This window comes from Gymnoscopelus microlampas (genome assembly GCF_963454915.1).
Source record: "Gymnoscopelus microlampas genome assembly, chromosome: 20".
Lineage (NCBI taxonomy): Eukaryota > Metazoa > Chordata > Actinopteri > Myctophiformes > Myctophidae > Gymnoscopelus > Gymnoscopelus microlampas.
In genome coordinates, this window is record NC_139957.1 from 41,716,456 (window position 1) to 41,739,369 (window position 22,914).

The 22,914-nt window shown below is 40.1% G+C and overlaps 1 protein-coding gene across 2 annotated transcripts in view; it reads left to right on the forward strand.

Annotated features, from left to right (window-relative positions):
- Nucleotides 1-18,886, forward strand: part of slc24a4a (solute carrier family 24 member 4a) — a 39,676-nt gene extending 20,790 nt beyond the window's left edge. For both annotated transcript variants that reach the window (XM_084045812.1, XM_084045811.1), the window contains exons 6-17: nt 1,535-1,638; nt 3,626-3,700; nt 4,091-4,116; nt 6,113-6,166; nt 8,043-8,203; nt 10,544-10,710; nt 12,264-12,342; nt 13,373-13,539; nt 14,970-15,084; nt 16,541-16,653; nt 17,884-17,949; nt 18,634-18,886. In XM_084045812.1, coding sequence (XP_083901938.1) covers nt 1,535-1,638; nt 3,626-3,700; nt 4,091-4,116; nt 6,113-6,166; nt 8,043-8,203; nt 10,544-10,710; nt 12,264-12,342; nt 13,373-13,539; nt 14,970-15,084; nt 16,541-16,653; nt 17,884-17,949; nt 18,634-18,783 — 1,277 coding nt within the window. In that variant the 3' untranslated portion in view covers nt 18,784-18,886. The remainder of the gene's footprint in view (nt 1-1,534; nt 1,639-3,625; nt 3,701-4,090; nt 4,117-6,112; nt 6,167-8,042; nt 8,204-10,543; nt 10,711-12,263; nt 12,343-13,372; nt 13,540-14,969; nt 15,085-16,540; nt 16,654-17,883; nt 17,950-18,633) is intronic.
- The last annotated feature ends 4,028 nt before the right edge of the window (nt 18,887-22,914 follow it).

Below are 22,914 nucleotides of genomic sequence, written 5' to 3' on the forward strand. Positions count from 1 at the left end.
AAAATATGTTTTGTGTAAGTTGATTATGGCCATTATAATTAATTTTCTGTTGACATGGTTTACTCATAGGGGGAGCTGTGGGGCAAAAGCAGCACATGTAGCAAAAGCTATAAAAGTACAGGAAGTGAGGCGGCCGGGGGTTACATTTTAGGTAAAAGAGTGTTTGGAGGTGGTTTGTCAAAGAGACTCTTGTAAGCCAATACTAAACCAGCATCAGAGCTTGTTAAACCACTGAGTAGTGTGGCCCAAGAACTTTGTGAGGAGGAAGAAAGGAAGTTTGGTCGAAAGACAGTTTCTGACTGTTTGGGTTCTGAATAAATTCAGAAACAACAGGACAAAGGAACCGCCTGTGGCCTCCTGACTTTAAGGTTGAGTGAGGAATATACTTTTTCCCCCTTTTGTATGCAATGCATGCTGGATTAAGAGTTTAAACACCTCCCTTACTTAAAATGAAAACTACACTTAATGTATCCTCTCTTTTATCCTTTCTTGTCTCTCGCTGTATGTTTCCCACGCATGTGTGATCATTTATTGTCTATGCCAGGCCAGACGGCCAAAGGCCAGAGACTGTTTTCGCCCCAGTTCGTCTGGGGCGAACTGGGGCTAATCTCCGGCACCCCTGGACCAATCGTTGTGGAACTTTGAACGCATACTCACAGGAGGCCCCTAATCGTTCACATTGGCTTGTTATAGCGCCACCAGCAGGCCAGTTTTTGCAAAACGTATCATTTTTATGTCAATCCTACAGATTATGTCCAAACCTCACGCAAATCGGTACAGACGATCAAGGCTTTTATGTCAGATTTCTCATATTACAATAATTACATCCTGATTAGCTATGATTGGCTTCCAAAGTTTCTGTGGCCAGTTTTGGCCATGCGAAATACCCCAAAGCATGAATGCAGCGTCCAATTGCGTGAAACTTTGCATGCACGTTCCGACTAGGCCAAGGGAGAACCTCCAAACTGTTTGAATCCGCCTCATGGTGGCGCTACAACAGCCCACTTCATGTTTTGGCCGATAACTCTTGCCCTTTGCAAACTAGCTTGTATATCTGCTATTTTTTAATGCCAAAGAAATCTTAAAATGACACAGATACTTTCCCGGTCTTAATGGTTTAAAAGCATGATGCATAACATGGCGTTGAACTTGTAGATCTGCTATTTGTGCAGATCTAAAAATAAATAAATAAAAAAGGCAGACACATTCTGACAGATATTGATGCATTTTTTAAATACGGCCACATTATGGGGTTTATGTGGTGCAGGTTTATTTTATTTTTTATTTCATGAATCTGTTCAATTGTGATATCATCAAACATAACTAATTATCAAACATGTTAGACAGTTTCCCATATCAAAATATGGGGTTTACCTCCCATTCCCCCCAGGAAATCACACCCTGTTTATGATTAATATGTCTCCTAGGTGTGTTTATAATCATATATTCATAGGTGTGTGTGTGTGTGTGTGTGTGTGTGTGTGTGTGTGTGTGTGTGTGTGTGTGTGTGTGTGTGTGTGTGTGTGTGATTTAGGTGTGTTTATAACTCGTGGTGATGTTGGGGTCGGAACAATTGTGGGATCAGCGGTCTTCAACATCCTCTGCATTATTGGAGTGTGTGGTCTATTCGCTGGCCAGGTGAGTGTGTGTGTGTGTGTGTGTGTGTGTGTGTGTGTGTGTGTGTGTGTGCGTGCGAGCGTTTGGGTATCTGAGCGCAAAGTGTGTCGATCACATGGTGTGTTAACATCTTAACCACATAAAGGGATAGTTCACCCCAGTTTTTATCGATTAGTCACCCCATGGAGACTTGAATTCATGGATATGTTTTTGTTTTTGTCACATTCCTAAGCCAATCATTTGATGACGAGCAGTGGGTTCCGGTAGGAGACACAAAGTAGACTCTTTGTGTCTCCTACTGGAACCGCAGCTGGACGGCTGGCCAGCCAGCCAGCCAGCCAGCCAGCCAGCCAGCCAGCCAGCCAGCCAGCCAGCCAGCCAGCCACCCACCCCACCCATCAAAAACAACTGTTTGGGAAACATTGCCCTTGTGGTGTGCTTTTAAATCTGCATGTCAGACAGCTGTGAACAGGTTGAACTGATCTCCCAGCTCAGGTTAATTCACCGAGCTGTCACACAGGTGGATTACAGGAGCTTTGAGCTTCTTTTCAACCTGTTGGATGTTCAGTATACCTTTTGTCTTTTTGTATTTCATGCTGATCCTTGTCTTAATCCTGCTTACTAGGCTGTATCCTGTATCCTTCATCCTCTAGAAGAACAGTGCTTCTCAAATATTTGCATGTCAAGGACTCCCAAATTGAAACGTATTAGGCCAGGCCAGACGCGACCGGCGTTTTCCTATTGCTTTGCAGTAGCGGGGGGGGGGGGGGGGGGGGGGGGGGGGGGGGGGGGGGGGCAGGAGGCAGGGGCGTCACGGCCATTCACTGTGCGTACGACGCGACACCCTCACTCTCACAGATCCGTGATTTCATACCCCCCACTTTTTGAAAAAAAAATAAAAATATATATATATATATATATACATTTTTTTTATAAATCGCTAAAATCAGGCAAAAATGAGCCTAAAACCGAAATAAAGTAACCAAAACACTGGAAAAAAACGTTTTTTTTAAATACAAAAATTCGTTACTCTTGTGTTAGTAGTTACATTTGACAGTTACAAATGTTCGCTTGAAAAAAATGATATTCAAAGATTTGTACAAATCATCACGATTTTTCAAAAATAGCAGATCTACAAGCTTGTATATCTGCTATTTTTGAATAGCCAAAGTATAAAATAAGGGGTATAGTCCACCGAAAGTCCCCCCCCCCCCCACCTTCTGAGAGCCTGTGACGTCCCTGCCAGGAGGACAGTACTCTGTGGTGGAAAAAATAAATGGGGGGCGATAATTGACGATTCTGTGCCTATCGGTACATAACTGGACGGGGCTGAGTAGGCTCAAGCGAACTTCACAACGTTCAGCACGGCAACTTGCGCGCTCGGTGGTGCTTCTCGTGGCTCAAGTTCTGACAACGGCCACCGTTCCCAACTCTTCTAATGTAGAGCGAAAGAAGCCCCACCCAGCAGGGCCCTACTGGGTAGCGATGGTAAAACGCTGTTCGCAGGCCGGACCATCCATTTGAAAAGATTTAGTGCCAGGGACCCCTATAAGAGAAGGTACTAGAACCGGGGGGTTCTAGTACTGGACTGGGGAGAGAGAAACCTATGATCTGAATCATTCTTATGCATTCTCTCATTGGATTACCTTCTAGCTGAGGACATTCTAATACAATTATCCATGTGGCTTTCCTCTTTTGTGCATGACATTTTCAATATGTTTTTAGTTTTTTGGGGGGCAATTCTTTTTAGTCATTCTTAAGTGGTTAAACTGTGTCTTATAAGATGTGTGTCTTTGATTGATTCCCAAATAATTAGGAACAAAGTGTGTCCCTTATCAGTTCAATAAGGGACACGTCTTTGTTTACAGTTAAGGGATGAATTCTTATTTCAAGGGACAGTTGGTAACCTTACCCCTGACAAAGTATGGATGCTTCATCAAGTGTCTTCATGTGTTGAGGTTGTCCCCCTGACAAAGTGTTGTGTCTCTGTCTGTCTTCATGAGTTCAGGTTGTCCCCCTGACAAAGTATGCTGTGTTCCGTGACTCACTCTGCTACACGCTGTCTGTGCTGGCTCTCATTGCTGTGAGTATGCAACTCGTCTAATCCAATCCACTTCATTTACATCAGTGCTTCTCAAACGTTTTCATGTCAAGGACCCCCAACATGATAATTTGGCCACGGACCGCAAACTTCATCTGAATTAATGACTAATTCACTGTTAATCTGTTTTGCTTCGTATAATACCTGAGACTGTACAGTAATGTCACCTGTATGTCACCAACTACTACCCTGGATTTGAACTTAATGGTTTCCTGCTGACATTTAACCATTGAGCCAATATAGCCGGCCTGCTTTTAAATTGAATCTTGATACATTTAAATTAAATTTTAACGTAGTGAGGCTTTCTCCATTACATTTAAGAAAAGGGTGTGTGAATGAGAAATAATTGATTTTATTTCCTGTTCCTCTCAGATTATATATGATGGACTGATCGAGTGGTGAGTGATTTATCTCTCTCTCTCTCTGTGTATATCCATGGTTGAGTTTTTAACTGAATTCTGGGAATCACAGTTCTAGTATCGGTTCACATGTGGACATTGACACCACCATGGTACATCTGCAAGAATATATGGACAGCTTATGGTTCCGTTTAAGCCACTGTGCACACATTTAAGAGATGAAGCCCCACATTCTTTTTCTAAATTGAACAGAAACACACAACTGCAACAGTTTTAACAACATCGCATTCAACAACGAACAATTGGGAGTGGGAATGGGTAGGCCTACACACATGAAGAGTACTAAGCAAACGCATGCCAATATACATCAAGTAACACTGAATATTCTCTATAGGTTTAGTGATTTACTGCATTTCCCTGAACACTACAATAAGTAAATTATGTTCACTGCACATTACACACAGTCCTCTATACAGTTTCAAGGTAAACGGGTAGCTGTAACATTCATCACAATAACCAGTCATATGCAGCAAATGAGAGTATATGTGAGAACAACAGTGATGCCTCATCACTTCCTCCATGCATAACCAAGGCTTGTCTGAGACTCCAGGCCAGATCTGGGCTCTCGTGTTAGTTGACAAACAAGAACTGAAGGGTCAGGCAGCTTATATAAGAGCAGGCCACAGATGAGGAGTGAGTGAGAACAGGTGAGATGGGTGGATCCAATCCATGGGAATAAGGGGAGGGTTATTGACTAGATGACTCTTCATTTTCAGACCATATAGTCAGACAAAAAGACTACTAACATGAATGTTAGGCAGTGTGACCTAAATGATAGAATGGAAGTGGAAGGTAGTCAGATTGGCTGAACCCTTGAGGTGTCATAGATCAGTGGTTCTCAAACTTTTTCATATCAAGGACCCCCATTTTAAAAGATATGCCCAGGACCCCCATAAGAGAAGATCTTTACGTCTCTAGCAGTGATTCTCAACCATTCTAATTTCAAGGACCCCCCAGTTTGACATGCATTAGGCTACGGACCCCCCATTTAATGGCATTTCTATCTCTGGGACCCCAATTTTTGTTGATAAAATCAATGTTAATTTAACTCAGAGAGTGTACAAATGTACACTTGTACATTTGTGTGTACAAACATTTGTACACTCTCTGAGTTACAGACCCGTAAGGGTCCATTTGGTTCCTAACTATCTATCATTTAGCTGGGGACCCCCCTGGAACTCCCTCAAGGACCCCTGGGGGTCCCCGGACCCCACTTTGAGAACCAATGTCATAGATACCTCATAGTGCTGACGTCACTGACGGAATGGACACATGAAGTCTGACGTACACGTGGGAGCTACGCCGTCCTCAGAACCCCTGTCTTGTTTTCCCAGACTCCCATTACAAAGAATGTAAAGAAAGATATTTATATATATATTTTCTTTTTTCAAAAAAGTATCAAAGAATGTGAATACATAGTAAAGTGTATGCGGAGTTTCTAGCTCAAAGTATGTGGAAGTAGTTAGAAGCTCAAAAAAGTTAAAGGAAGGAAGAAAGAAAGAAAGAGAAGAGAACATGAGTGCGCTCACTTCTCAATGAGCCCGCGCTCAAATGCTATTTCCTCATTGTCTTTGTGCAAAGCCAGAGTTATACCTTGATTGCGCACGGGTGTCACACAACACACATCGGAAAAAGCCGATACACAACGCGTTGCGGCACAACACATTGTGAGCTTGTAGATCTGTGAGCTTGTAGATCTTCCGGTGCGTGGCACCACCAACGCACAACCAAAAGTACTCAACTCAGGCATAAAGCTATGAGGTATGTAATAAACAAATTGTCGACACCGGGCATATTTTTCCGTTGCCTTCGGTATCCAAGCTCGGCACGGCCGCCTATGTCATGATGAGTGTGTTCCTATTCATCCGGACCCCAGTATACCTGTCTTCAAAGCCCCTCACTGTGACAGAAGTAGGACACAGCAGCGCTGGGAGACGGCGCGCTAACACCAAGAATTTATGTTTTTGTCATCCAGGTGGGAGAGTCTGCTGCTGGTGCTGATGTATGCTGGATATATCCTAATTATGAAGTGAGACGTGAGACACACACACAAGCGCACACACACACACACACACACACGCTCACACGCGCATGCACGCACACAGGCACGCACAAATGCACACAAACTGAGACATTTTGTTTAAGAACAAACTAGACAGGTAGTATTCCTGGTCAAACTTATTGTGGGCTTCATCTCTTGTCTGGACATCTGACCCAGGATGCTCCATGTGAAATAGATTTCTTTACTTTTAAATATGAAGTATAAAAGATTTTAATACATTTCATGTGTGCGTTTTATAATTTATTTTATTATCAATAAAGAGGTCAAAGTTAAATGTATAGAAACAGTATAGAAACAAATTGTATAGAAGCCCACGATTCTCAAAGAAAGCGTTTTTTTTTAAGCTTGAATAAAGTGTCTAGGTTTCTAGATGATACAGTACTTATGGAACCCCCAGTGAGTCAACTAATTAATCCATTAAGACCGGGAACGCAACCACATTTCTTTGGCTATCTGTGCTTGTAGATCTGCTATTTTTTGACAATTCATGAAAATGTGTGCAAACCTTTGAATATATATCTATTTTTAACGCGAACATTTTGTAACTCAAATCTTTGCTTCTGGGGGATTCTACAAATACCTTCTAAATCCTAATAGTTTTTTGAAAAACCTTATGTTGCTATAATCAGTGGTTCTCAAACTTTATTATGTCAAGGACCCCCAAAATTGTATGTATTTGCACCCCCATCATAAAACATTTTTTCCAGGGACCCCCCAGAAGCAAAGATTTGTGCTACAAATGTTCGCTTTTAAAAATATATATATTCAATGATTTGCACAAAATGTAATGTTCACAATTTTTCAAAAAAAATAGCAGATCTACAAGCTCGTAGCGCGGCACTCGGTGCCGCGCTATGAGCTTGTAGATCTGCTATTTTTGAATAGCAGAAATAAATCTTAAATTCCCGGTCATAATGGATTAAGGAAGCAGGGTGTTACTTTGTGTTCCATAATACAGCGGAACAATACAATACAACGTGTTGATGGCTCATACTGTGACTTCTTCACAAAGTCTATGTCGTCTCTGTCCGCTGGAAACCTCATTATGTCCAAAAGCGTTACTCTTCCGGATTAAAATTCAAAAGCATAAAAAGCAGCAGATTTACAAGCTTGTACATGCTTTTAGTGAGACGCTGTAGTGTGATCAAGTAGGGTGTTAATTTACGAAAAGACACAAAAAGTTAGAAAATGGAGATAAGAGGTTTCTGGGTATTGCCTACAACCTCACGATATATATATACGTATCACGATACATCGCAATACGCGTCGATTTTCAATAATGACCACGTCCTACAAAATGTCTTTTGCAGAGTCCTAGACCAGTGGTTCTCAAACGTTTTCATGTCAAGGACCCCCAAATTGACACTTATTAGCCCGCGGACCCCCATTTGAAAAGATAAGCTAGGGACCCGCATAAGAGAAGATTTTTACGGCTCTAGCCGTAAAAAAATAATAATTTCAAGGACCCCCAGTTTGACATGCATTAGCCTACGGACCCCCATTTAATGGCATTTCTATCCCTGGGACCCCAATTATATTGTAAAATCAATGTTAATTTAATTTGGTTCCTATCCATCATTTAGCTGGGGACCCCCTGGAACCCCCTCAAGTACCCCTGGGGGTCCCCGGTGTGTATGTATATAACTAAGTGATTCTATCAATTAATTGTATTAACTATTGCATCCCTAGATTGGAAAGCAAGGAACCTAGATTCTATGTCTTTTTATCTTCGTGTGCATGCATATTTGTGTTGCTTTACCAACCGTGTGTGTGTGTGTGTGTGTGTGTGTGTGTGTGTGTGTGTGTGTGTGTGTGTGTGTGTGTGTGTGTGTGTGTGTGTCAGATTTAACAGCAGCATACAGCTCCACCTATCAGGAGGACAGAGGAAAGAGACAATGATAGCCAATGGCAACGCTGCCTTCAACCCACTGGAGGAGGGCAACGATGATCGCTATGGAGACTGTTACCAGGGCGATGACCCCAGCAAACCCCTCCTACCACCAGGTAAGTCAGTCAGTGATTCATTTCATTTCAAGGATGCATTATAGACCACGGATGGAACCCCATCTATTTGCCTCTCTCTGGTTCTCCCAATCTACACCGAAATCTCTCTGAGAGTGTACAAATGGAATCAAATGGACCCATAAGGGTCCATTTGGTTCCATTTGTACACTCTCAGAGTTACAGACCTGTAAGGGTCCATTTGGTTCTATTTGTGCACTCTCAGAGTTACAGACCTGTAAGGGTCCATTTGGTTCTATTTGTACACTCTCAGAGTTACAGACCTGTAAAGGTCCTTACACACCGGGGCGATTTCTTTCATACGAATAATACGTTTTTTTTAAAAACCTTATAAAGTCAATGCAAGCTTACATGGAGCGAAAAAGTGAAGCGAAAAAGCGCCTCTTAATTATTCGGAATGAGTCAGAATTTTGCGTATATTCGCATATTCGCCGGTGTGTAACCGCCTTAAGGGTCCAGTTTGTTCCATTTGTACACTCTCAGAGTTACAGGCCCTGTAAGGGTCAATTTGGACCCCTAGTGGTCCCGGACCCTACGTTGAGAAACAGTAAGGTAAAGTTGCCATGACAGCAAAATAAACTTTTGTTAATTAACCTGAATTAACCTTCGCTCTACTGCTGAACAAACTATTTCTACCAAGTGGATTATACAGTTATCTTTCAGTTTGATTGTCAAAACAACAAATTATGCATACATATGCAGATTTGACAATATAGTGTATTGCTTTGGAAATGCCAAATTCAATAACAAGCCCTTATTATGATACTTGACCTTAATAAGTCATTATGACATGCTTTATAATGTGTTATGATTTCTGCTATACATATCTTGAAGAACCGAATATAACAGTTCACCACTTCTCCATTGAACTCTTTTCTATCGCCCTAATACTTTGAACAGTGTCCACGTTGTTGATTGAGCATTACTTAAGTACATTTTTTTACTTGAGTATGTAACATTTTCAGTACTTTTACTTCTACTCCACTACATCTCAGAGGCAAATATTAAATATTAAATATTTTTTACCCAACTACAATTATTTGACAATTTGAGTTACTAGTTACTTACTAGATTTGGATTATTATTACAACACATACTTTAACCACTTCAGCCCTATATTTACATTTAGGCCATTTGAAAATAGCCGATCTACAAGCTCACAATGCGTCGCGATGTGACGCATTGTGAGCTTGTAGATCTGCTATGTTCAAAAGATTTGTATACAATTTATGCATTTGAAAACTTGTGAAAAGGGACATTCTTAATAATGAGTACTTTTACTTTTGGTATTTTAAGTACATTTTTATACTAATACTTTTGTACTTTTACGCGAGTACATTTTGAATTACAGACTTTTACTTGTATTTTGAGAACCACTGCAGTTCTCTTCACCAAGCCATGGTGTGCTGCTGCCCTCTTCTGGCCACTATATAGAACTGTCTGTGACTTTGCTCCTCTGTAGTTATGCTGTTTTTTTCCTTCCTGGAAGTTAATTGCATTTAACTGACACTTTGGAATGACCAGCAGTGTTTAGCCTGAGGATCTCAGGTCAGACATCGTTGCTGTCGGGCAGAAACCTCGCATCTCCATATTTTAACTTTTTTAGTTTTATCGTAAATTAACCCATTTAAGACCAGGGAGGGACGCATCTGTGTCATTTTTTGATTTGAGCTAAAAAGCATTATTTTACACTTTGGCTAGTCAAAAATTGCAGAGCTTGTAGATCTGCTATTTTCGATTTTTCTTTCATATTCTTTCTTTGAATATATGTATTATTTTAAAGCAAAAATGTTTAACTCCAATCTTTGCTTCTGGGGGGTCCCTGGAACAAAATATTTTAAGATGGGGCGGGGTCCACGGCCAAATACATATAATTTTGGGGGTTCTTGACTATTACGAAAAGGTTTGAGAACCACTGATATTTTTTTAAACTGTTTGGATTTAGAAGAAAATGTGTTGAATCGGCTTCAGGTTAATGGCGTACTTGATCATACTACTAGTACAAACGTCACACAAAAGCATCGAAAATAGCAGATCCACAAGCTCGGAACGTGGGAGCGAAGCGATGCGTTCTGAGTTTGTAGATCTGCACCTTTTGCTGTTTTTGAATATGAATCCTGAAAAGTAACAGTTTTGGACATTTTGAGGTTTCCACCCGACAGAGACCATATATAAGACGGAGCAAGAGAGGACCTGGCCTTGTAGGTAATTAACTGTGCATTTCCCGTTATTGTCACTGTGTGCGTGTGCTCGCGCATGCGTGCGTGCGTGTGTGTGTGTGTTTGTGCGTGTGTTTGTGTGTGTGTGTGTGTGTGTGGTTAGGGACGGCCAGCCAACCCTACACTGGTTCAAGTGTGCCTGCAGACGAGCTGATTGACAGTGTTCCCCTCCGGTACAGCTTCCCAGAGGCGGGGCTAAGGCTGATGATAACCAATCACTTTAGTCCAAAGACACGCCTGTGTATGGCCAGCCGCTTAATCATACACCAGGTGCGTGTATGATGTATATATATGTATATGTATGTATATATATGTGTGTGTATATATATATGTGTGTGTGTGTGTGTGTGTGTGTGTATGTATGTGTGTGTATATATATATATGTATGTATGTGTGTGTATATGTATATATATATATATATATATATATATATATATATATGTATGTATGTATGTGTGGTTGTATGTATATATATATATATATATATATATATATATATATATATATATATATATATATATATATATATATATATATATATATATATATATATATATATATATGTATGTGTGGTTGTATGTATATATATATATATATATATATACATATATATATATATATATATATATATATATATATATATATATATATATATATATATATATATACATATATATATATATATATATATATATATATATATATATATATATATATATATATATATATATATATATATATATATATGTATGTGTGGTTGTATGTATATATATATATATATATATATATATATATATATATATATATATATATATATATATATATATATATGTATATATATATATATATATGCCAGAGATTAGCTGCTAACACACAGACAGGACACACACACACACGGACACGCACACGGACGGACGGAGGGTAAAACATACTCTCTCGCCATGCCTTCGGCCTGGCGGAGACAAAAAAGATGAATGGATCAGACTGCTAACGTGGGAAGTTGCGTACATTCCCTTACGTTCAAAATATGGGCGTAGTGATTAACAGCTTAGTGAATCGGGCCCATTGGCTTTTTAATTTACTAACCTCTATCTTTGTATACGAGTGCTTGCGTGTGTGTGCGTGCGTGCACGCGCGCGTACACACACACACACACACACACACACACACACACACACACACACACACACACACACACACACACACACACACACACTGTATGATTGTGTGTGCAGTGGTGGAAAAAGTACTCACATTTCTTACTGAAGTAAAAGTATCAATACTGCAATGTAGAAATACTCTGTTACAAGTAAAAGTCTGGAATTAAAAAAATACTTGAGTAAAAGTACAAAAGTATTGGTATCAAAATGTAGATCTGCTATTTTTGAAAAAGCATGAAAATGTGTGCAAATCTTTGAATATATATATTTTTAAAGCGAACATTTTTAACTCAAATCATTGCTTCTGGGGGGGTCCCTGGAACAAAATATTTTGATGGGGGTCCGCGGCCAAATACATATCATTTTGGGGGTCCTTGACATGAAAAAGATTGAGCACCACTGATATAGAAACATACGTTTTTCAGAATACTGTTGAGATTTAGGAGACATGTAGAATCGGCTTCAGGTCTCAATGGGTTAAGTGCAGTACTTGAGTAAATGTACTTGGTTACTTTCCACCACTGTGTGTGTGTGTGTGTGTGTGTGTGTGTGTGTGTGTGTGTGTGTGTGTGTGTGTGTGTGTGTGTGTGTGTGTGTGTGTGTGTGTGTGTGTGTGTGTGTGTGTGTGTGTGTGTGTGTGTGTGTGTGTGTGTGTGTGTACAGAGGTTGACAAAGGATTCTAACAGCATGGCTATGACCACAGTGACAGAGAGAGAGGCGACAGAGAACATCTCTCTACATGGTAATGTTCTGCACGTTCTCCTGTAGCTCTCTCTGCCTCGCAGTGATACCAATGATCCCGTCCAACCAGTGTTAATTTGGACAGCAAATTTTGATTTAGTCTTTTGAATAACACACCATGTAGTTTTAGTCCTATTTTAGTCTTCTGAAAATTGTTTAGTCTTAGTCGACTAAATATCAAAAACCTTAGTATTTTAGTCTTAGTTTTAGTCGCCAAAATTAACACTGCTTCCAACCAGGTTTTAACCCATTAAAGGAGTAGATCACCCAAAGAAATGTCTTATTTTCTATCAATTACACATCCACCCCATGCATGAAGCCTTGAATTCATGGAGATTATTATTATTTTTTTTAGCGGTGCCAACCGCTCCACACTTGACTTTGTCCGTCCGTATGTCCGTTTGTCCGTTTGTCCGTTTGTCTGTTTGTCCGTTTGTCCGTTTGAGCACGGGCTTTAAACAGCTATAACTCCAGTTCGCAGCATGCCAGCTAGTCCAAATTTGGTATGTGGACTTAGACCACCAATAGGGACGAGCATTGACTGCTGAAGCCCCGCCCCGCCCTATTATAGCGCCACCAGGAGGCCACTGGCTTTAAACAGCTATAACTCCAGTTTGCAGCATGCCACCAAGTCCAAATTTGGTATGTGGACTTACACCACCAATAGGGACGAGCATTAATTGCTGAAGCCCCGCCCCGCCCTATTATAGCGCCACCAGGAGGCCCCGCCCCAAAGGCACCGCTTCCTTCACACAGGGTGTGATTTTTTTGTCTTATTCCTAATTAAGTCAATAATTTGATGACCGAGTCATTGGTCAGTAGGAGACTCAGTAGGAGACTACTTCTACCGGAGACTTCGCCGGTCATCAAATTATTGGCTTAGGAATGCGACAAAAACAAAAACATCTCCATGAATTCAAGTCTCCATGGGGTGACTAATCGATAGAAAAAAAAAATATTTTTTGGGTGAACTATCCCTTTAAGTTGATTGAATTTCATTTAACTTTTTTTTTTGTTTTTGTCTCGTGCAGGAAGTTCTTTGGACAAATTAAAGTGGGCGATCTCTTGGCCAATCCTCTTCCTTCTCTACATCAGCGTCCCAGACTGCAGCCAACCACAGTGGGAGAAGTACTACCTGCTTACCTTCCTAGGCGCCACCCTCTGGATAGGTGCCTTCTCATACGTCATGGTTTGGATGGTAGGCTGTGTGTGTGTGTGTGCATGCGTGCTGCTTTTTTACAAACGAAATACTCTGGCACAGTGGTTTTCAACCTTTTTCATGCCAAGGACCCCTAAATTGATATACATTTGGCCGTGGACCCCCATTTGAAAATGTTTTGTGCCAGGGACCCCCAGAAGCAAAGATATCAGTTAATTTTCGCTTTAAAAAATATAAATATTCAAAGATATGCACACTTTTTCAAGGTTTTTCAAAAATAGCAGATCTGCTATTTTTGAATAGCCAAAGCTAAGTGGTTAAAAATGATTGTGACGCTATTAACTAATTTTGCTGGGGACCCGCTGGTACTCCCTCAAGGACCACTGGTGGTCCCCAGACCACTGGTTGAAAACCACTGCTCTGGCAGATACAAAGTGTCAAACTGACGACGTGCATCAAGTTTGTTTGTTCTCATTGGAAGTGAGAAGCGAGACATAAAAGGCGATAGCTCTTGTTATTATTGACTACCATACACAACCATTATACACACACTGTATTGTACTGTAGGGCAGTGGTTCTCAAACTTCTTCATGTCAAGGACCCCCAAATGGACACTTATTAGCCCGCGGACCCCCATTTGAAAAGATACATTTTAAGGAGCCCCAGTTTGACATGCATTAGGGCTACGGACCCCCATTTAATGGAATTTCTATCTCTGGGACCCCAATTCATATTGTAAAATCAATGTTATCTTAACTCTGAGAGTGTACAAATGGAACCAAATGGACCTGTTAGGGTCCATTTGGTTCCATTTGTACACTCTCAGTCTCAGAGTTACAGACCCATAAGGGTCCATTTGGGTCCTATAAATCATTTAGCTGGGGACCCCCTGGTATCCCCTCAAGTACCCCTGGGGGTCCCCGGACCCCACTTTGAGAACCAATGCTGTAGGGACAAAGTGCCCTCTAAATCACATAGTTTGCACATGAACAAATGTGAGCCGATATAGGCTGTATAAATCATTTGCCAACTGTAGTCTGCATCATCCGCACCAATGTGACGAATCCTGTGTAATACATTCATTGAGTGTGGTTCAGTGGTCTGAAATTGTGAATGTTGTTCTGTGACACGTAAATAGTTTCCCACATGTTTTAAATCAAAACCTGGTAGAAAAGTGATTTATACTTGCATCAGTGGTAGTCTGATTCATCTGTTTCAATGGACATTTTACACAGTTTAAAGATGACAATTTTGAAACATTGGTTACATTTAAAACATTCCATAAGTTTACTTGAATTCTTATTTAAAGTTCTCGATAATTTTTTTATATAAACAAAAGCTGAAAATAAGAAAAGAACATGAACAAATGTGAGCCAATATACTGTATAATAAATAATTTGCCAACTGTAGTCGGCGTCACTCGATATCAATGTGACCTATCATGTGTGTGTGTTTGTGTGTGTGTTAAGGTGACCATAATAGGCTATACGCTGGGCATTCCAGACGTAATAATGGGAATAACCTTCCTGGCAGCCGGTACCAGTGTGCCCGACTGCATTTCCAGCCTCCTGGTGGCCAGACAAGGTAAAACATGTACATTATACACATCCTCAAACGTAGTTGAAACTATCACTGAATACATTTACTCAAGTACTGTGATGCGTGTGTGGGTGTACTGTTGGCTCTGGTCTGTGGTGTGCAATGTTTACAACACTGGTGATGTTTTTATGATGGCAAGTACGGCTATGCATGTGGACGTACATAAGTGAGTAGGCTACTGTATGTTGACAACCGGCTTGCCGGCATAATGTGTTTTTTGGCGCTCAGTAAAGATGGACCTGTTGAGCTCATCAGTAGTAGGCCTAGTGTGCGTTATCCTCTGAACATAGCATACTGTACTGTACCATTTTTAGATAGTTTGCTTTAAAGGCATAGTTCACCCCCAAAATGACTTTTTTTTCTTATCGATTAGTCACCCCATGCTTTTCTTTTGAAACAAAAAAAAAAGGCATGGGTTTCCGAGGCTACCCCATGGAGACTTGAATTCATGGATATTTTTTTGTTTTTGTCGCATTCCTAAGACAATAATTTGATGACCAGCAGCGGTTCCGGTAGGAGACACAAAGAGTCTCCTTTTGTGTCTCCTACTGCTTAGGAATGCAACAAAAACAAAAAAATATCCATGAATTCATGTGTCCATGGGGTGACTAATCCATAGAATTTCTTTTGTTGGGTGAACTATCCCTTTACGTATTTCCATGTTTCAATACGTTTTACTTCTACTCCACTACAACTCAAATATTGTACATTTTACTTTCCTACAATTATTTAAAAAACTTGAGTTACTTTGCAGATTGCGATTGTTAATATAAAACATACATTAACCACTTGAGCCCTATTTTAACTTGGTTGCAAAACAACAGTGCAACAGAAGACAATTACACAACATCTCTCTGTGTCTATAGGCCTGGGGGGACATGGCTGTGTTTTTTAGTGTTTTATAATGTGTATTCAGTTTTGTAATACCGTGGTGTGTGCTCTCTCTTGTGTCCGTACAGCATTGGTTATCAAAGTGGGGTCCGGGGACTGAGGGGTCCCCAGCAAAACGTGTTAATACAGCATCATTACAACCACATCATCCATTTATGCGTTGGTTATCCAAAAAATGACAGATATACAAGCTCGCAACACTTCACTTCGTGTAAAATACCAAAAGTAGAAAGTACTCATTATGCAGAATGTCCCATTTCACAAGTTTTTCAAATGTATAAAATGTATACAAATATTTTGGAAAATAACAGATGTACGAGCTCACAATACGTTGCATCGCGACGCATTGTGAGCTTGTAGATCTGCTATTTTCAAAATGTAGGGCTGAAGTGGTTATTGTATGTTTTGTAATAATAATCAAAAGTAACTAGTAACTGAAATTTTAAAATAATTGTAGTGGAGCAAAACGTACAATATTTGCCTCTGAGATGTAATGGAGTAGAAGTAAAAGTACTGACACTGCTGCTCTTCTCCCTGTATGTATCTATAGGCCTGGGCGACATGGCCGTGTCCAACTCCATAGGCAGCAACGTGTTTGATATCTTGGTGGGCCTTGGACTTCCCTGGAGCATTCAGACTCTGGCAGTGCGTTGGGGTTCACAGGTCTCTCTTTTTATCCCTCTGTTCTCTGCGTTCAGTGTTGCCACATGGGAAATGTTGAATTATCGTATCAGAAGGCTTAAAATTATCGTATTTGAAAAAAGAGAAATCACAGTGTAAATATGTAACTTAACAAAAAAGATGCGCATTTAGTGTAAGATACAACCTTGTTTTGAGACTCCAACGTGACAAAAACCTATCAGATATGCTTGCGTGGAAGCAGCCAACGTCCTGGACCTTACACAAGACACCGGGTCGTATCTTTTCCAGTGCAGTTTCTGGCTTTTATTTAATAAAAGCCAGAAACTGCACTGGAAAAGACACAACCGGTGTTTTTAATGCCTCCAAGTACAGTACAGGTTCAGAGTTCAGATTTCCTGATTTCTTATTTTGAAAAGCCAAACCGGATCCAGAGTCAAGCAGCCAGGGGATTTAGTTATTCACACACTTTTTTTGTGATAAGGCGACATTTTCATACATCGTACAGAGGGTAAAATGATCGTAAAAATACGATAATTATCGTACATCTGGCAACACTGTCATATTCCCAAAAAAAAGCTTTCTTCTCATTGACATGGTGAAACAGTTTTCAAAGTTCATGTTTTAACACATACAGTACTGTACAAGCAAATGCAAACAAAGCAGATTCTGCCATGTTTGACACGTTTGACACATGTTTAATACACAGGTATTGTTTTTGCGTTTTTTCCAACTCCCTACTTGATCACACAAAAGCATCACACAAAAGCATCAAAAGTTGCAGATCTACAAGCTTGAAACGTGACAATGCGTTTTTGAGCTTGTAGATCTGCTACTTTTTCTACTTTTGAATTTGGATCCTGAAAAGTAACAGTTTTGGACAATATAAGGTTTCCACCCGACAGGAGTGGAAACATCAATGGAGTGCATTTGATTGATTGATTGAAATTGATTGATTGATTGATTTTTTTAATTTGTATTATTAGGCAAAAGGATGTAAAACAACACAGTTTCATTTATAATACTTTTGTCTAAAAGGTCCGACCAAAAAAGTCCTTGCGGACTTGTTTCCGTTGGGGTCCTTGAATTAATTTCATAGACATATATAGTAGCAACCAAACTGTTCAAATAAATACCACTATGTAAAAAAAAAAAAAGCTTGAAAAATAATAGGTATATATTTTTTTAGAAAAAGGATTTTATTTAACACTCTCTCTCTCTGTCTCTCTATCTCTCTCTCTCTTTCTCTCTCAGGTTCTAATCAACAGTAGAGGTATCATCTACTCTGTTGCTCTTCTGCTTGGATCTATGGCACTCACTGTGAGTTTCTGCTGTGAGCGTGTGTCTGACAAACCTACTAAACCGACACTCTTAACCACTTTCACTTAAAGTAATCTTTTCAAAGATAGCAACAACAAAAAAGCTCACTGTTGTGAGCTTGTACTCAGTAGGTTGGCTACTTTTTGCTACTTTTTGTTGAAATATACGGAGATAGGAGATAGGGGATTGGTGCAGGCATTTATTGTACTCAAAGGGACGGTGCCCTCAATACCCTCAGAACTGTCGAACGTACTTCTCCAAAGTGAGTGACAGCCACAACCACTAGAGGGAGCCACCATGATCTGGTACCACCCACATTTAGAACAAACGTGGGAAAATTCTCATTCAACAGGATGTGTATCACTGCCTGAAAATACATCTATCAGGAGACCCACAAGGGGAGGTAAATGTAAATTCCCATCGGAAGGAGGTGTCATTCACTGAGGCCGTTTTGTCCTTTTCCTCCTTTGTACATAATAGTGTTTTGTTTGTTGATGACATGTATTATTGTGTTATGTTGATGAATTGAATTCATAGGACCACAATGGAAACAAGTCCCCATGCAGGACTTTTTTTGTGTTATCCTTTTAGGCTTAATGTCTTACTGTACCTCGAGCCGTTTACCTTTCTGACTAATAAAGTGATTCAATCCATCAAAAGATCAAATGTGTCTCCCTTCCACAGGTACTTGGTATCCATGCCAACGGCTGGCGTCTAGACGTGCGTCTGGGAGTGTGTGTGCTGCTGCTCTACGTCTTCTTCCTCACCTTGTCTGTGCTCATAGAGTACAACGTGTTCACCTTCATCAACCTGCCCATGTGCTTTGAGGAATAGCACACTGTGTGTGTGTGTGTGTGTGTGTGTGTGTGTGTGTGTGTGTGTGTGCGCGCGCGCGCGCCTAAATTACATTGGATTAAATACAATAAAATGTCTTCATTTATTAACCTGTCATAGTCACTATTGATTATTTTCTTAGCGATTATTCTATTGATTACTTTTTCTATTAATTGGATAATCGTATTGTATTGTCTTTTTATTAAAAACATATTTTTAAATCACACTGAATAAACGTGAATAATTTCTAATAGATTTTCTTAAATAATCGTTGTCTTTTAAAATATCCACAGCGCTTGGTGGACCACGCAGCATTTCTCCCAAACTGAATTGTGGGAATCATAGTTCTAACTGACCATATAGGCAGACCCCATAGACATATAAAGGTAGACGCCTCCTCTGGCTCTGAAGCGTCTGTATGGCGGGCGCGCTTCCTTGGGGGTCTGCTGGAAATTTCCGCGTGCGTCACAGAAGGGGGCGTTCAGTAGGCAAATGAGAGGCAGGTGGGGGCGGGACAACTAAATTCCTGGAAAAGACGCGCTGTGATTGGCCAGTGCCCGTTCCCCCCATTTCCGGGGGGATTGGGCACTGGCCAATCACAGCGCGTGTGGCGGTCACCATACGAAACAGGTCGCTCCAACGAACTGCAGAGGTTGGAAATTGTGTGAAATTTTTATTCTATTTTGGAAAAACTTTGACCATATTCATGTTGCACCAGATCTAAGGGACACATATTTAGTAAAAGTACAGTCAATTATCATATTGTATGTTCATAATCTTTTGGAATATCTTTCTTCTCCCAAAATTTGTCACTACCGAAACATGTAGAATTACCTTAGAATAAAGATACTTATATGAATGTATTAATTTGTTTTTTCATCCTCCCCTGTACAGACAGGGGTGAAAGTGGGCCGGCACCGTCCGGAACGGCGTTCCGGTAAAAGATTCGGTCCCGGAACGCCGTTCCGTTAAGAAAAAGGCAGCTATGAAAATCCCATATTAAATAACCTGCCACAGACCCATGGCCATGTTCAAGAATAAAACATAATCTACTAACGTCAGATTAACATACAGGGCGTCACAACCATTCATTAATTTGTGCGTACGACGGGACACTCTCACAGATCCGTGATTTCCCCTGACTTCTTTTTTTTTTCTCCCCCCCGTTCCGCATAGACAGGTTTCCTGTTAGTAAACATGAGAGGATATGACCGCGCAGAGGAGGGGGAAGCCTATAGAGGGCGCCATTACCCGCAGCAGCTCCGGTCAAATGTCCATTCATAAAAGAAATGATCTTCACCGGGTTTCATGAAAGTAGATTAAATTATGCAGTTTGTAATACCTTGTTTACTCAATAAAAATGATTTGTTGGAAGTTGGATCTGTTTGTATATAATAGCAGCATTATGCCTATTATGCCTATAATAGCAGAATTATGGCTATCTAACTCCCGAACATAACAACAGAGTGAACGGCGCAACAATTCGTTTCCCCCGAGCATGCGCAGATTGCGCATTCTGCTCTGTGATGACGTCGCGCGGAAATCCGTCTATAAACAGCTGCTTTCGCGTGAAGTTAAGTAGTTTCAACTAGGCTACCTGGGTACTTCTACTTCTTCCAGTAGTATGATTTCAAAATAAAACGTGTGTTGAATTGTAACATTACAAGGATAGAGTTTTTAAAAACCTCTTATTCTGAAATGCACATCGTTTTGAAAGGAAACCAGATTTATTTTCTGGAGGCCACTTAACAGCTTTCTGCTCACGGAACACAGCTCCACTTGACTAACGTGCATCGTCAAAATGTAAATAACACGGACGTGGGTCATGGGACATTATGGAATATAAAGACTTTGTGGCAAAAGTTCGACATATTTACAACCATGATCTCTGAAACCAAGACAATGTTTATATTTTATGTATTAGAACTGTGAGCTACTTTCACTTGTTGTTGAGTAATGTTTAACCAGGGGTGTCTATACTTTGACTCAAGTACTGAGTTTGAATATGTTGTAGAGTTGGAATGAAGTTTGTAGCGAAACGTATGAAGGAGTTAGATGTAAAAAAAACTGGCAGAATAAGTAGTGACAATAACATCAGTGTGCTCGTTAAGTATATACTGTTATGTACATATGTGAAATGTGTCCTCTGCACTTTAACAACTAGCAGTCTCAAATCATTCTAAGGCACACACATTGTTGACCTGAAATGGTACCCAGGACCTCTGGTTCACCAGGCAGATCCACTAGCCACGGCACTGTGATTAAAATAATGTTTGAATATGAAAGGAAAGTCAAGCTTTACAAAATACAAGTTGTGTAAAAAAATGAAAAAAGTTTAAATAATTATTATTTGTTTAAGTAAGACTTGAATAAGTTGTGTCTGCGGTTTGTCTCCATACATGTAACCAGACATAAAACTGCTGTCCTGTTGGACCATTTCACTCCTAATAATAATACCTAATTGATCCTTTGGGGGAAATTCAGCTTTACACAGTTGATGTCTGCCCTCAGAGGAGCAGTTCGAAATGTCTTGCTCAGGGACATCCTGACTTGATGCCATAGTTGAGCCTTGAACCTGGTACCTTTGGCTCACTAGTCAGTCATTCTATCCATTCACCTACAGTGGTCTCCTTGGAATCTGTGGTTCTAAAACATTTTGTTGTCCAAATTGACCCCAATGTGAAAAGATCTAGTACCAGGGCCCTCCATGAAAGAGATGTACATTTAAAACATAAATGATAACCATAAAAAGAATATATCTATATAGTTATTTAAATTTCACACAATATCAGGATTAAGAATCGAACTCATAACCTTCTGTTTCTCAGTCAGGCTCTTACACCTGTGGGCCACCACTGGATCTGTGGTGGCCCACTGTGGATTGAAGACCAAGTAGATAATGACAGAAAAGGCTTGTTGACTAATGGTTCACGTCATTTATTTTCTGATATTGCACTAACATGTTTGTGCTGTCTTTTTCAGGTCATTTATGCCAGGGATGTGTGGTTGGAGGATGGAAAGGAGACAGAGGGTACAATTCCTAATAATTGGATCGACAGGGGTAAGGGAACCATTAGATGGCCAAATGCCAAACAAACAAAACTTACAAGATGAGAAAAGACCCCCAGGAGGACTGGCTGACGTCCCAGTTAGTCAAGATAAAGATGACTTCAGGCAGGTTTTGTTTTTGGATCATTTACTCAATAATTCAAGTACAAATAGTTGAATCAATGTTTACAGTTGAATTGTATAACTTCTATTTAAAGCTTGTGAATGTGACAACTACAACCTGACCAGCCAAGCAGAGGAGGAAGAGGAGGATGTGGTGATAAGAGGGAAGAGGAAACCTGTTAAAAGACAAGATGATGACTGATGTAGAGTTCATATGTTTCTCAAGTAACTTCTAAATATGAAATGTGTTAACAGAAACTGGGCCTCACATTGTAGACCATTCATGTTTTATATGACGTTTTGTACTTTAACAGAATCTGATGATGATCCGGGGGAGGCGAGCATTATGGGTAACTTTCTTCTATAATCAATGTATAAGTCCAATGTCAAAAATGACAATCAAATGCTTTAATAAGGCTCTCTATTTTAGATGTGGATATGTTTATTTTTTACTTTATATTGTAGCCGTATAGGTGCCCTCCTTTCCTATCGCACCAAGGAAGTTGCAGTCCAGCCAGGACAACAAGTAGTACCGTGCACCCCTAATTGTTACAATATGACATATTTATTATTTCTCATCTAATGTATAGGCATCTGTCTTGGAAATTTTTAATGCAAAAATATCACTTTGTAATTTCTAAAATGTACTTTTGTTCTTATTACAGGTGCTATGCAGTGACTGAGAGGCCAACATGGGCATTCCCATTGCCAACACAAGGTAAGTTCTGAGCTATTTCAATGAAAACAGGACACTGGCCAAGAAAACTGGGGGACTTAATTTGCAACCCTTCTCTCTTCTGCCCATTCTCTCTGTCTCCTCTCCTATCGGGACACAAAAACTGCTCTTCAATTATAGCAGTGTTTTGTATCATTGTAGGGTGGTGTCTATAATGTCAGATAACATTTCTCTGTGTTAATGTACACTTACTTATTTTTCAGTATACCAGAAGAAAGTCCTGA